The 14332-nt window shown below is 46.6% G+C and overlaps 1 protein-coding gene across 1 annotated transcript in view; it reads left to right on the top strand.

The window, feature by feature from the left end:
* The window catches only part of LOC106572720 (uncharacterized), a 107069-nt gene that overhangs the window by 81003 nt on the left and 11734 nt on the right, over positions 1–14332 (top strand). Inside the window, exons 19-22 of the mRNA XM_045696109.1 lie at positions 4645–4806; positions 5172–6546; positions 6940–8068; positions 8313–8562. Of these exons, the coding sequence (XP_045552065.1) occupies positions 4645–4806; positions 5172–6546; positions 6940–8068; positions 8313–8562 (2916 nt within the window). The remainder of the gene's footprint in view (positions 1–4644; positions 4807–5171; positions 6547–6939; positions 8069–8312; positions 8563–14332) is intronic.

The raw sequence follows: 14332 nt of genomic DNA, 5'->3' as shown, positions 1-14332 counted from the left end.
TGTGGGTACGATTACATGTGCAAAATGGTCAGAAACAAAGCACTTTCTTCAGTCAATTCTTGTTCTGAGAAATGAAGGCTTTTCCATGTGAGAAATTGCCAAGAAACTGAAGATGTCGTACAACGCTGTGTACTACTCCCTTCACAGAACAGCGCAAACTGGCTCTAACCAGAATAGAAAGAGGAGTGGGAGGCCCCGGTGCACAACTGAGCAAGAGGACAAGTACATTAGAGTGTCGTTGGAGGAACAGACGCCTCACAAATCCTCAGCTGGCAGCTTCATTAAATATTACCCGCAAAACACTAGTCTCAATGTCAACAGTGAAGAGGCGACTCCGGGATGCTGGACTTCTAGGCAGAGTTCCTCTGTCCAGTGTCTGTGTTCTTTTGCCCATCTTAATCTTTTCTTTTTATTGGCCAATCTGAGATGTGGCTTTTTCTTTGCAACTCTGCCTAGAAGGCCAGCATCCCGGAGTCGCCTCTTCACTGTTGACATTGAGACTGGTGTTTTGTGGGTTCTAATTAATGAAGCCGCCAGTTGAGGACTTCAAAAACAAGGACATTTCGCAGTGACCCCAAACTTATATATATATATATATATACACAGTGCCTTGCGAAAGTATTCGGCCCCCTTGAACTTTTCGATCTTTTGCCACATTTCAGGCTTCAAACATAAAGATATAAAACTGTAATTTCTTGTGAAGAATCAACAACAAGTGGGACACAATTATGAAGTGGAACGAAATTTATTGGAAATGTCAAACTTTTTTAACAAATAAAAAACTGAAAAATTGGCCGTGCTAAATTATTCAGCCCCCTTAAGTTAATACTTTGTAGCGCCACCTTTTGCTGCGATTACAGCTGTAAGTCGCTTGGGGTATGTCTCTATCAGTTTTGCACATCGAGAGACTGACATTTTTGCCCATTCCTCCTTGCAAAACAGCTCGAGCTCAGTGAGGTTGGATAGAGAGCGTTTGTGAACAGCAGTTTTCAGTTCTTTCCACAGATTCTCGATTGGATTCAGGTCTGGACTTTGACTTGGCCATTCTAACACCTGGATATGTTTATTTGTGAACCATTCCATTGTAGATTTTGCTTTATGTTTTGGATCATTGTCTTGTTGGAAGACAAATCTCCGTCCCAGTCTCAGGTCTTTTGCAGACTCCATCAGGTTTTCTTCCAGAATGGTCCTGTATTTGGCTCCATCCATCTTCCCGTCAATTTTAACCATCTTCCCTGCCCCTGCTGAAGAAAAGCAGGCCCAAACCATGATGCTGCCACCACCATGTTTGACAGTGGGGATGGTGTGTTCAGGGTGATGAGCTGTGTTGCTTTTACGCCAAACATAACGTTTTGCATTGTTGCCAAAAAGTTCGATTTTGGTTTCATCTGACCAGAGCACCTTCTTCCACATGTTTGGTGTGTCTCCCAGGTGGCTAGTGCCAAACTTTAAACGACACTTTTTATGGATATCTTTAAGAAATGGCTTTCTTCTTGCCACTCTTCCATAAAGGCCAGATTTGTGCAGTATACGACTGATTGTTGTCCTATGGACAGAGTCTCCCACCTCAGCTGTAGATCTCTGCAGTTCATCCAGAGTGATCATGGGCCTCTTGGCTGCATCTCTGATCAGTCTTCTCCTTGTATGAGCTGAAAGTTTAGAGGGACGGCCGGGTCTTCGTAAATTTGCAGTGGTCTGATACTCCTTCCATTTCAATATTATCGCTTGCACAGTGTTCCTTGGGATGTTTAAAGCTTGGGAAATCTTTTTGTATCCAAATCCGGCTTTAAACTTCTCCACAACAGTATCTCGGACTTGCCTGGTGTGTTCCTTGTTCTTCATGATGCTCTCTGCGCTTTAAACGGACCTCTGAGACTATCACAGAGCAGGTGCATTTATACGGAGACTTGATTAGACACAGGTGGATTCTATTTATCATCATTAGTCATTTAGGTCAACATTGGATCATTCAGAGATCCTCACTGAACTTCTGGAGAGAGTTTGCTGCACTGAAAGTAAAGGGGCTGAATAATTTTGCACGGCCAATTTTTCAGTTTTTTATTTGTTAAAATAGTTTGAAATATCCAATAAATTTCGTTCCACTTCATAATTGTGTCCCACTTGTTGTTGATTCTTCACAAAAAAATTACAGTTTTATATCTTTATGTTTGAAGCCTGAAATGTGGCAAAAGGTCGAAAAGTTCAAGGGGGCCAAATACTTTCGCAAGGCACTGTATATATATATATATATACACACACACACATACACACAGTTGAAGTCGGAAGTTTACTTACACTGAGGTTGGAGTCATTAAAATCGTTTTTCAACCACTCCACAAATTTCTTGTTAACAAACTATAGTTTTGGCAGGTCAGTTAGGACATCTACTTTGTGCATGAGACAAGTAATTTTTCTAACAATTGTTTACAGACAGATTATTTCACTTATAATTCACTGTGTCACAATTCCAGTGGGTCAGAAGTTTACATACACTTAGTTGACTGTGCCTTTAAACAGCTTGGAAAATTCCAGAAAATGATGTCATGGCTTTAGAAGCTTCTGATAGGCTAGTTGACATCATTTGAGTCAATTGGAGGTGTACCTGTGGATGTATTTCAAGGCCTACCTTCAAACTCAGTGCCTCTTTGCTTGACATCATGGGAAAATCAAAAGAAATCAGCCAAGACTTCAGAAAACATATTGTCGACCTCCACAAGTCTGGTTCATCCTTGGGTGCAATTTCCAAACGCCTAAAGGTACCATGTTCATCTGTACAAACAATAGTACACAAGTATAAACACCATGGGACCACACAGCCGTCATACCGCTCAGGAAGGAGACACATTCTGTCTCCTAGAGATGAACGTACTTTGGTGCGAAAAGTTCAAATCAATCCCAGAACAACAGCAAATGACCGTGTGAAGATGCTGGAGGAAACAGATACAAAATAATCTATATCCACAGTAAAACGAGTCCTATATCGACATAAACTGAAAGGCTGCTCAGCAAGGAAGAAGCCACTGCTCCAAAACCGCCCTAAAGAAAACAGACTACGATTTACAACTGCACATGGTGACAAAGATCATCCTTTTTGGAGAAATGATCTGGTCTGATGAACCAAAAATATAACCTTTTGGCCATAATTATTATGTTTATTATGTTTGGAGGAAAAAGGGGGAGGCTTGCAAGTCGACGAACACCATCCCAAACCGTGAAGCACGGTGGTGGCAGCATCATGTCGTGGGGGTGCTTTGCTGCAGGAGGGACTGGTGCACTTCACAAAATATATGGCATCATGAGGTAGGAAACTAATGTGGCTATATTGAAGCAACATCTCAAGACATCAGTCAGGAAGTTAAAGCTTGGTCGCAAATGGGTCTTTCAAATGGACAATGACCCCAAGCAAAGTTGTGGCAAAATGGCTTAAGGACAACAAAGTCAAGGTATTGGAGTGGCCATCACAAAGGCCTGACCTCAATCCTATAGAAAATGTGTGGGCAGAACTGAAAAAGCGTGTGTGAGCAAGGAGGCCTACAAACTTGACTCAGTTACACTAGCTCTGTCAGGAGGAATGGGCCAGAATTCACCCAACTTATTGTGGGAAGCTTGTGGAATGCTACCCAAAACGTTTGACCCAAGTTAAACAATTTAAAGGCAATGCTACCAAATACTAATTGACTGTATGTAAACTTCTGACCCACTGGGAATGTGATGAAAGAAATAAAAGCTGAAATAAATCATTCTCTCTATTATTATTCTGACATTTCACATTCTTAAAATAAAGTGGTGATCCTAACTGACCAAAGACAGGGAATTTTTACTAGGATTAAATGTCAGGAATTGTGAAACACTGAGTTTAAATGTTTTTGGATGAGGTGTATGTAAAAATCAGACTTAAACTGTGTATATATTTATTTATAAAAATAATAAAATCAGAACTTAGTCGGATCTCAGTTTACTGTTGAGAGTTAGAATAGTAGAATACACCAGGTGCAATCAGTCACTGACAGTCACACAATTAGCTCATGTCAGCTACATTTTTTTTGGATTGGTAAGTTAGTTCAGCGGCCAGCAATTTAAACTTGTCGTAATCATGGTCAAATTACCGACCACAGGGCCACCATTGATTTTGTTAGTCACTCCCACTCAGATATCATATTAAAAACTGCAAAAATTTCTCTCCACCTTATGGCAAAATGTGTAGAATTGCATGAAATTAGTTGTTGTAACATTGAAAAATTTTCATGGCGGTGGCAACAAGCTTAGGTCCCCCAAAAGGCTAGAGCTAGCTCTGACTGTGTGGGTGTGGATGTGGGTACACAGACTCGCAAGCCACTGCGACCCTTCATGAGGAATTCCCATCTTTTGTGGCCCCCTCCCCCATCAAAGTTGCCTATCCCTGCTATAGGCTTTATGAAGTGTTGATGGAGCCTTGAAAGTTGAAGTTAGTTTAAAGTGGGACATTTTTTATGTTATTTCTCTCTGTCTGCCAGTGGATTCAGAACCCCCCTTGAAAAAACTGTTATGAGTGATTCTGAATGACTTCTAAAACATCTATGTGGGCTTTATAAAGTGTTTAAGGAAACTTTGAAAGTTGTAGTTTAGTTTAAAGTGGGACTTTTTATATATTATTTTATGTTCCAGTGGACGGGGCGCCCCAGTCGTCTCCGGTGGGCAGGTGGAGGTTCTTCATCAACCAGACCATCAGACACAGAGACTCCACGTCCAACCAGGGAGGAGCGTCCACCCCTCCACCTCTCTCGACCGGCGAGGTCAGGGTGCCTCAGTCTACAGACACTGACAGAGGTACAGTAACAGGATGACACCTGGGTCTGGGCTAACAGTCATTTAACACTGGGCAGTCATACCCTTTTCACACTACCAAGCCCTCCTGAAAACCAGTAGGGGTTGAAATATTTTCTGAATTGTCTTGTGCAGTTAGTGTCCTGCTCCATTAATGGGCTATGCACTGTACAGAACATGTACATTTTCTAACACAGTTCCAGCAACTAGGGTGGAAGCGTAACCAGGCCAGCGTAGTACGGATGGGCTCTGCTCAGTAGTGTGAAGAGGGTACATTCTGCTGTGTTTGGTTCTGTCTGTTGAGTAACACCAACTAACCCTCTGTACCTCCTCTCTCTGGTCTGCTTTGATTGGTCGACATACTCTAGAGTGGGATGGAGGATCCCAGAGATCGGACTCCTCCTTTGCTGAAATGGTTTCCTCTCCTCCTATCTGCCCCACCTCCACCTTGTGTGCCCTGGCCTCTGCCTCCTCCCCCCCTGCCTCCACCTGCGTCTCCACCGTTTCTACCCCTGCCTCCATGTCTGCCCCCCCAGCCACTGCTGCCCCCACTCCTGACACGACTGCCTCTGCTGCCTCTGACAGAAGTGTTTCTGACCTGGCTTCTACTAGTGCAGCTGTTGCCTCAGTCCTACACCCAGTCCCCGCTGCCTCAGCTGGCCTAGACCTGCAGGCTTCCATCCACCAAACTTCCAGTACAACCACAGCAACATCCTCCATTCCAACCCATGTCCCAAACACCGCTACCAACCTCCCAGTCCCTGCCATGGTAGCTGCTTCTGCCACCATTGCTCCCTCTACCACAGGCTGTCTAACTGAAGCTCTGACCTGCTCCATGGCGAGCCAGGACCAAGGACCAAGCCTGGGGGATGTAGTAATGATGGCAGCCCCAGGGCAGTGTGTGTCTGGAGGGGGCCACTCATCCACCGGCTCCATCAACCCTCCAGTGGCTGTGGCTACAGCTGTGGCCTCTCCTCCTGCCAGCCATGCAGGTCTGGAGCAGCAGCAAAACACTCTGCCTCAGATTCAGTGCATGTCAGCTCAGCCTCAGGCTGTGCCTCAGATTCAGTGCATGGCAGCCCAGCCTCAGGCTCTGCCTCAGATTCAGTGCACGTCAGCCCAGCCTCAGGCTCTGCCTCAGATTCAGTGCAAGGCAGCCCAGCCTCAGGCTCTGCCTCAGATTCAGTGCATGGCAGCCCAGCCTCAAGCTCTGCCTCAGGCCCAGGTCCAGTTACAACAGCAGCTCCAGACAATGCAACAGCAGCAACAGCAACAACAAAACCTGCAGGCTGTGCAACTCCAACAGGTACAGCAACAACAGCAAGTGTACCAAGAGCAGATACAACTGCAGCAGCAGCAGCAGCAACAAGCATTGCAAAAATCTATTGAACAGTTGCAGATGCTGCAACAGCAACAACTACAGCCACAACAACAACATCAACAACAACAGCAGCAGCAGCAGTCTCAGCTACATTTACAGCCCCAGCTCAGTCAGACAAAGCCACTACAAAAACAGTGTATGTCCCTGCAACCACAGACAGAGATGTTGCCACTGGCACTACAACAACAGATACAGCAACTGCCTGTCCAAATGCAGAACACACAGTGCAACACACAGTTACACATGCAACAGCCACAGCTACACCAGTTACCACCACAACAACAACACCAGTTACCACCACAACAACAACAACAGCCACAGCTACACCAGTTACCACCACAACAACAGCCACAGCTACACCAGTTACCAACACAACAACAACAGCCACAGCTACACCAGTTACCACCACAACAACAGCCACAGCTACACCAGTTACCAACACAACAACAACAGCCACAGCTACACCAGTTACCACCACAACAACAACAACAACAGCTACACCAGTTACCACCACAACAACAACAGCTACACCAGTTACCAACACAACAACAACAACAACAACAACAACAACAGCTACACCAGTTACCACCACAACAACAACAACAACAGCTACACCAGTTACCAACACAACAACAACAACAACAACAACAACAACAGCTACACCAGTTACCACCACAACAACAACAACAACAGCTACACCAGTTACCAACACAACAACAACAACAACAACAACAGCTACACCAGTTACCACCACAACAACAACAACAACAGCCACACCAGTTACCACCACAACAACAGCTACACCAGTTACCACCACAACAACAACAGCCACACCAGTTACCACCACAACAACAGCCACACCAGTTACCACCACAACAACAACCACAGCTACACCAGTTACCACCACAACAACAGCAACAGGCAGCGATTGACCTGCAGCAACAGCAACAGTTAGGTCTGGAACAGGCACTAGATATTCAGCAGCAACAGGAAATGCTCCAACAACAACAGTCTTTTATGGCTGGAACTGCCATACAGGGAGATGTGTTACAGCAGCAACCTACGCTGCTAGCCCAGTCAGTGAACCAACAGTATGTCCAACAACAACCAGTACAGCTACTAAACATGGCACTGGTGAAACAACAGCAACAAGAGGTTAACCCTCAGCAGAAGCATCAGGTGCCCCAGCAGGAGCAGCCGTCGTTCCAACAGTCAGAGTGGGAGCTGTCTACATGGGAGGCCATTGTGACCGAGGATAAAGTCAGTCACTCTGCCCCTCTACACCACTCCTCAGACTCCACTCTGCCACTCAACATTAACACAACCTCCGATGCCCCCCTACACCCCCTCTCCCTCACCCTGACACCCTCCCCGGTCCAACCATCCTCTGTGGCTGAGTCGGACAGCGAGGGTCCTCCCAAAATCGAGTTTGTAGACAACCGCATTAAGACTCTGGATGAAAAGCTGAGGAACTTGTTGTATCAGGAGTATAGTAGTGGGGCAGCTGTGACGGGGGGAGCTGCTGTGGTTTCTACCGCAGGTCCCACCGCAGTGTCAGCAGCCTCCACATCGGCAGGAGGGGTCAAATCCTCGGAGCCGCCCTCGCTCCATCCCTCCTCCTTCCCTACTCCTGCCTCCTCCTCCTCAGACACCTCTCCTCATTCCTCCTCCTCCACCACCTCCTCCACCACCTCCCGCTCCTCCTCTACCTCTCCTGACCTGGAGAGGGGGAGAGGAGTGGGGGAGGAGGCTCCTCCAACAGACCCGGTGGAGCAGCAGCCCGCCCCGTCTCTTTCCTCCGCCTCCCCCCCTTCCTCTCCCCTGGCCCTGCCACATGGACACTCTGCCGGGCCCCCGCCTATCCCTGGAGAACCCACCGTTCTTGTAAGTGAGGTGCACATATCTGAATAGTGTTTGATTGACTTCTTCCTGAAACATTTAGTAAAGATCACTGCTTTGATTGCCTTGTTGTTATAAATTGATAGATACATGTATTTTTCGATGCTATGGTTCTTGTAATGTGCTTATGATATTTCAGTATCTCTCCTTTTCTCTCTGAGTGTCTCAACCATTACCCCCATGGCTGCAGCCACTCTTACCTTATCGCTGTGTTACCTATCCCCTCCAGGCTGCCCCCTCTCACTCTGACACCAGTACCCCAGGAGAAGTCACTACGTGGCCCCCCAATCTGCACCCCATCCCCCTGGGCCATGGACCGCCACAGCATAATGCAGGAGGTGGATATTTTGGCCTAAACCTGACATGTCCTAGTATCAGAAATCCCGTTAGCAAGAAATCCTGGACTCGCAAATTCAAAAGCTGGGCATGCAAACTGCGCCACTCCGCCAGCTTGTTCAAGAAGCCCAGAGTCAAGCAAGGTAGCGTGTTTATAGAGAGAGAGAGAGAGAGAGAGAGAGGTTGAATGGGGTGTTTGTTGGTGGGGGTGTTTATCTAAAATACAAATGTTGTCTAGTTACGTTTAGTGTAATTCTGTTTAGTGTAACATACAGTGGGGAAAAAAGTATTTGATCCCCTGCTGATTTTGTACGTTTGCCCACTTACAAAGAAATGATCAGTCTATAATGGTAATGGTAGGTTTATTTGAACAGTGAGAGACAGAATAACAACAACAAAATCCAGAAAACGCATGTCAAAAATGTTATAAATTGATTTGCATTTTAATGAGTGAAATAAGTATTTGACCCCTCTGCAAAACATGACTTAGTACTTGGTGGCAAAACCCTTGTTGGCAATCACAGAGGTCAGACGTTTCTTGTAGTTGGCCACCAGGTTGCACACATCTCAGGAGGGATTTTGTCCCACTCCTCTTTGCAGATCTTCTCCAAGTCATTAAGGTTTCGAGGCTGATGTTTGGCAACTCGAACCGTCAGCTCCCTCTACAGATTTTCTATGGGATTAAGGTCTGGAGACTGGCAAGGCCACACCAGGACCTTAATGTGCTTCTTCTTGAGCCACTCCTTTGTTGCCTTGGCTGTGTGTTTTGGGTCATTGTCATGCTGGAATACCCATCCACGACCCATTTTCAATGCCCTGGCTGAGGGAAGGAGGTTCTCACCCAAGATTTGACAGTACATGGCCCCGTCAAATGATGCGGTGAATTTGTCCTGTCCCCTTAGCAGAAAAACACCCCCAAAGCATAATGTTTCCACCTCCATGTTTGACGGTGGAGATGGTGTTCTTGGGGTCATAGGCAGCATTCCTCCTCCTCCAAACACGGCGAGTTGAGTTGATGCCAAAGAGCTCCATTTTGGTCTCATCTGACTACAACATTTTCACCAGTTGTCCTCCGAATCATTCAGATGTTCATTGGCAAACTTCAGACGGGCATGTATATGTATTCTTGAGCAGGGGGACCTTGCGGGCGCTGCAGGATTTCAGTCCTTCACGGCGTAGTGTGTTACCAATTGTTTTCTTGGTGACTATGGTCCCAGCTGCCTTGAGATCATTGACAAGATCATCCCGTGTAGTTCTGGGCTGATTCCTCACCGTTCTCATGCTCATTGCAACTCCACGAGGTGAGATCTTGCATGGAGCCCCAGGCCGAGGGATATTGACAGTTCTTTTGTGTTTCTTCCATTTGTGAATAATCGCACCAAATGTTGTCACCTTCTCACCAAGCTGCTTGGCGATGGTCTTGTAGCTCATTCCAGCCTTGTGTAGGTCTACAATCTTGTCCCTGACATCCTTGGAGAGCTCTTTGGCCTTGGCCATGGTGGAGAGTTTGGAATCTGATTGATTGATTGCTTCTGTGGACAGGTGTCTTTTATACAGGTAACAAGCTGCGGTTAGGAGCACACCCTTTAAGAGTGTGCTCCTAATCTCAGCTCGTTACCTGTATAAAAGACACCTGGGAGCCAGAAATCTTTCTGATTGAGAGGGGGTCAAATACTTATTTCCCTTATTAAAATGCAAATCAATTTATAACATTTTTGACATGCGTTTTTCTCGATATTTTTGTTGTTATTCTGTCTCTCACTGTTCAAATAAACCTACCATTAAAATTATAGACTGATCATTTCTTTGTCAGTGGGCAAACGTACAAAATCAGCAGGGGATCAAATACTTTTTTCCCCACTGTAGTTGTGTAATTTCTGCTAATCTTATCCTGACAGGAATGATTATTTCTTTGTTATTTTTTAACTAATCTTTTGGTAATAAGTAACTGTAGTCTTATATTTTTCTTGTATTTCTATTGTTATGCGATTGTCTTTGTTATATAGTGTCGGTGTTGACGATATCGCTACATGACACATCACTCTTGTGTTTTGAATTGTTTTGTTTTGCAGAATGGCTTAACTGCATTATTTGGCAATCTTTTTTGTTTGCATGAGGGGGGTTCTTCACCCTGCCTGGGCCTGCATGAGGGGGGTTCTTCACCCTGCCTGGGCCTGCATGAGGGGGGTTCTTCACCCTGCCTGGGCCTGCATGAGGGGGGTTCTTCACCCTGCCTGGGCCTGCATGAGGGGGGTTCTTCACCCTGCCTGGGCCTGCATGAGGGGGGGTTCTTCACCCTGCCTGGGCCTGCATGAGGGGGGTTCTTCACCCTGCCTGGGCCTGCATGAGGGGGGTTACTCACCCTGCCTGGGCCTGCATGAGGGGGTTACTCACCCTGCCTGGGCCTGCATGAGGGGGGTTATTTATCCTGCCTGGGCCTGCATGAGGGGGGTTACTCACCCTGCCTGGGCCTGCATGAGGGGGGTTACTCACCCTGCCTGGGCCTGCATGAGGGGGGTTACTCACCCTTCCTGGGCCTGCATGAGGGGGGTTACTCACCCTTCCTGGGCCTGCATGAGGGGGGTTACTCACCCTTCCTGGGCCTGCATTAAACCAGAATAATGTAGAAAAGAAGAGAGAAGAAAGAGAGAGATGGGGGATAAAATCAAACTTTATTTGTCACATGCACTGAATACAACAAGTGTAGTACTTACCGTGAAATGCTTACTTACAAGCCCTTAACTAACAGTGAAGTTCTAGAAGAGTTAAGAAAATAAAAAGTAATAATAAAAAGTAACACAATAAGAATAACAATAACGAGGCAATATACAGGGGGTACCGATACTGAGTCAATGTGCGGGGGTACAGGCTAGTTGAGGTAATCTGTACATGTAGGTAGGGGTGAAGTGACTATGCAAAGATAATAAACCTCGAGCAGCAGCAGTGTACAAAAAGAAATGGAGAGGCGGGTTGTCAATGTAAATAATCCGGTGGCCATTTGATTAATTGTTCAGCAGTCTTATGGCTTGGGGGTAGAAGCTGTTGAGCAGCCTTTTGGTCCAAGCCTTGGCGCTCCGGTACCGCTTGCCGTGCAGTAGCAGAGAAAACAGTCTATGACTTGGGTGACTGGAGTCTTTGACACTTTTTGGGGCTTTCCTTTGACACTGCATAGTATATAGGTCCTGGATGGCAGGAAGCTTGGCCCCAGTGATGTACTGGGAGGAGGAGGAGGAGGAGACAAGGGGAGAGTGTAGGAAGAAAGAGAGAGATTGAGGGGTGAGGAGGAGGAGAGAAGAGGAGAGTGTAGGAAGAAAGAGAGAGATTGAGGGGTGAGGAGGAGGAGAGAAGAGGAGAGTGTAGGAAGAAAGAGAGAGATGGGGTGATGAGGAGAAGAAGAGAAGAGGAGAGTGTAGGAGGAAAGGGAGAGATGAGGAGGAGGAGTGAAGAGGAGAGTGTAGGAAGAAAGAGAGAGATGGGGGGATGAGGAGGAGGAGGAGAGTGTAGGAAGAAAGAGAGAGATTGAGGGGTGAGGAGGAGGAGGAGGAGAGAAGGGGAGAGTGTAGGAAGAAGGAGAGAGATGGGGGATGAGGAGGAGGAGAGTGTAGGAAGAAAGAGAGAGATGGGGGAGAGGAGGAGGAGAGAAGAGGAGAGTGTAGGAAGAAAGAGAAAGGGGGGGTGAGGAGAAGGAGAGAAGGGGAGAGTGTAGGAAGAAAGAGAAAGGGGGGATGAGGAGGAGGAGAGAAGGGGAGAGTGTAGGAAGAAAGAGAAAGGGGGGTTGAGGAGGAGGAGAGTGAAGGAAGAAAGAGAGAGATGAGGAGGAGGAGAGAAGAGGAGAGTGTAGGAAGAAAGAGAGAGATGGGGTTGAGGAGGAGAGTGTAGGAAGAAAGAGAGAGATGGGGATGAGGAGGAGGAGGAGAGAAGAGGAGAGTGTAGGAAGAAAGAGAGAGATGGGGTTGAGGAGGAGAGTGTAGGAAGAAAGAGAGAGATGAAGAGGAGAGTGTAGGAAGAAAGAGAGAGATGGGGTTGAGGAGGAGGAGAGAAGAGGAGAGTGTAGGAAGAAAGAGAGAGATTGAGGGGTGAGGAGGAGGAGAGAAGAGGAGAGTGTAGGAAGAAAGAGAGAGATGGGGTGATGAGGAGAAGGAGAGAAGAGGAGAGTGTAGGAAGAAAGAGAGAGATGGGGTTGAGGAGGAGGAGAGAAGAGGAGAGTGTAGGAAGAAAGAGAGAGATGGGGTTGAGGAGGAGGAGGAGAGTGTAGGAAGAAAGAGAAAGGGGGGATGAGGAGGAGGAGAGTGAAGGAAGAAAGAGATGGGCAGTATAAGGAGGCTGATGATGAGTTTACATCTGTAACTTTGGAGATCAGAATTGAACCTGGCTGCTTGCTGCACCCAGGATATGAGAGCATTAGACCCCTTTATGACCCCCACCAGCCCCGCCACACCCCCACTCTGCCCCCACTCTGCTCTCAGAGGGTAAAGGCCACTGCACACTGCTCAGTCAGTGCCCACCACATAGCAACCACGCACTGCTCTACGCTTCACCTGCTCAGACTGAGCATCTCACACTTTGAGTGCTCACTCACACTTGGCAAATGTCATGACAATCACCCCATTAGAAATGCAATACATTATGCAATGCTTTATAAATGAGTCAATTGCTTGCCAGTATGTTCTGTATGTAATATCCTAGATTATAGTGACATCATAATTGACTATACATTGTTCAGTGCAGCGTTTAGAAGCAACTACCTATTCCCTTTCTTTCTTACCTGCATAGGCTTTTACAAGGCCGTCATTGTAAATAAGAATTAGCTCTTAACTGACTTGCCTAGTTAAATAAAGGTTAAATAAAAAGAAAACAAATAATAAAATATAAGGCTGAGCCAATAAACCACATTGTTTTAGAAGACTGCTATGCTTGCATGTATTAGTGTGTTCCACTGTAGTTTAGTTATATGTGAATGTTTATTGTAGATATAGCATGAACATACAGCACGTTACATACCTTATGTTCAACATCTGTGTGTATCACAGGAGGCTGCTGAGGGGAGGATGGCTCATAATAATGGCTGGACCGGAGCAAATGGAATGGCATCAAACCATGCGTTTGATGTATTTGATACCATTCCACCAATTCCAGTCATTACCTCAAGCCCGTTCTCCCAAATGAAGGTGCCACCAACCTCCTGTGATATACACACTTTCTGTTTAAAAGCTGCCAAATATCATACACCACGGACAACATCACTGTTTATCCAAGTGAATTCATAATGTCAATCAATTCATTGATTGGTTGATTGATTGATTGATGTTGATTGGTTGATTGACGTGGGATGTTAGTGTGGGGTGTAGTATGTTATTGGGACACTGTCTATGAGTGTGTGAGAGAGAATGGATGTGTGTGGGTGGGTGAGAGGGAGAGAATGGATGTGTGTGGGTGGGTGAGAGAGAGAGAGAGAATGGATGTGTGTGGGTGGGTGAGAGAGAGAGAATGGATGTGTGTGGGTGGGTGAGAGAGAGAGAGAGAGAATGGATGTGTGTGGGTGGGTGAGAGAGAGAATGGATGTGTGTGGGTGGGTGAGAGAGAGAGAGAATGGATGTGTGTGGGTGGGTGAGAGAGAATGGATGTGTGTGGGTGGGTGAGAGAGAATGGATGTGTGTGGGTGGGTGAGAGAGAATGGATGGGTGTGGGTGGGTGAGAGAGAATGGATGTGTGGGTGGGTGGGTGAGAGAGAGAGAGAGAGAATGGATTTGTGTGGGTGGGTGGGTGAGAGAGAATGGATGTGTGTGGGTGGGTGGGTGGGTGAGAGAGAGAATGGATGTGGGTGGGTGGGTGAGAGAGAATGGATGTGTGTGTGTGGGTGGGTGAGAGAGAGAGAGAATGGATGTGTGTGGGTGGGTGAGAGAGAGAGAGAGA

The sequence above is a fragment of the Salmo salar genome, chromosome ssa15, assembly GCF_905237065.1.
Source record: "Salmo salar chromosome ssa15, Ssal_v3.1, whole genome shotgun sequence".
NCBI classification, from domain to species: domain Eukaryota; kingdom Metazoa; phylum Chordata; class Actinopteri; order Salmoniformes; family Salmonidae; genus Salmo; species Salmo salar.
The sequence above is the reverse complement of the archived record's forward strand: the minus strand, read 5'-3'. Positions and strand labels throughout refer to the sequence as shown.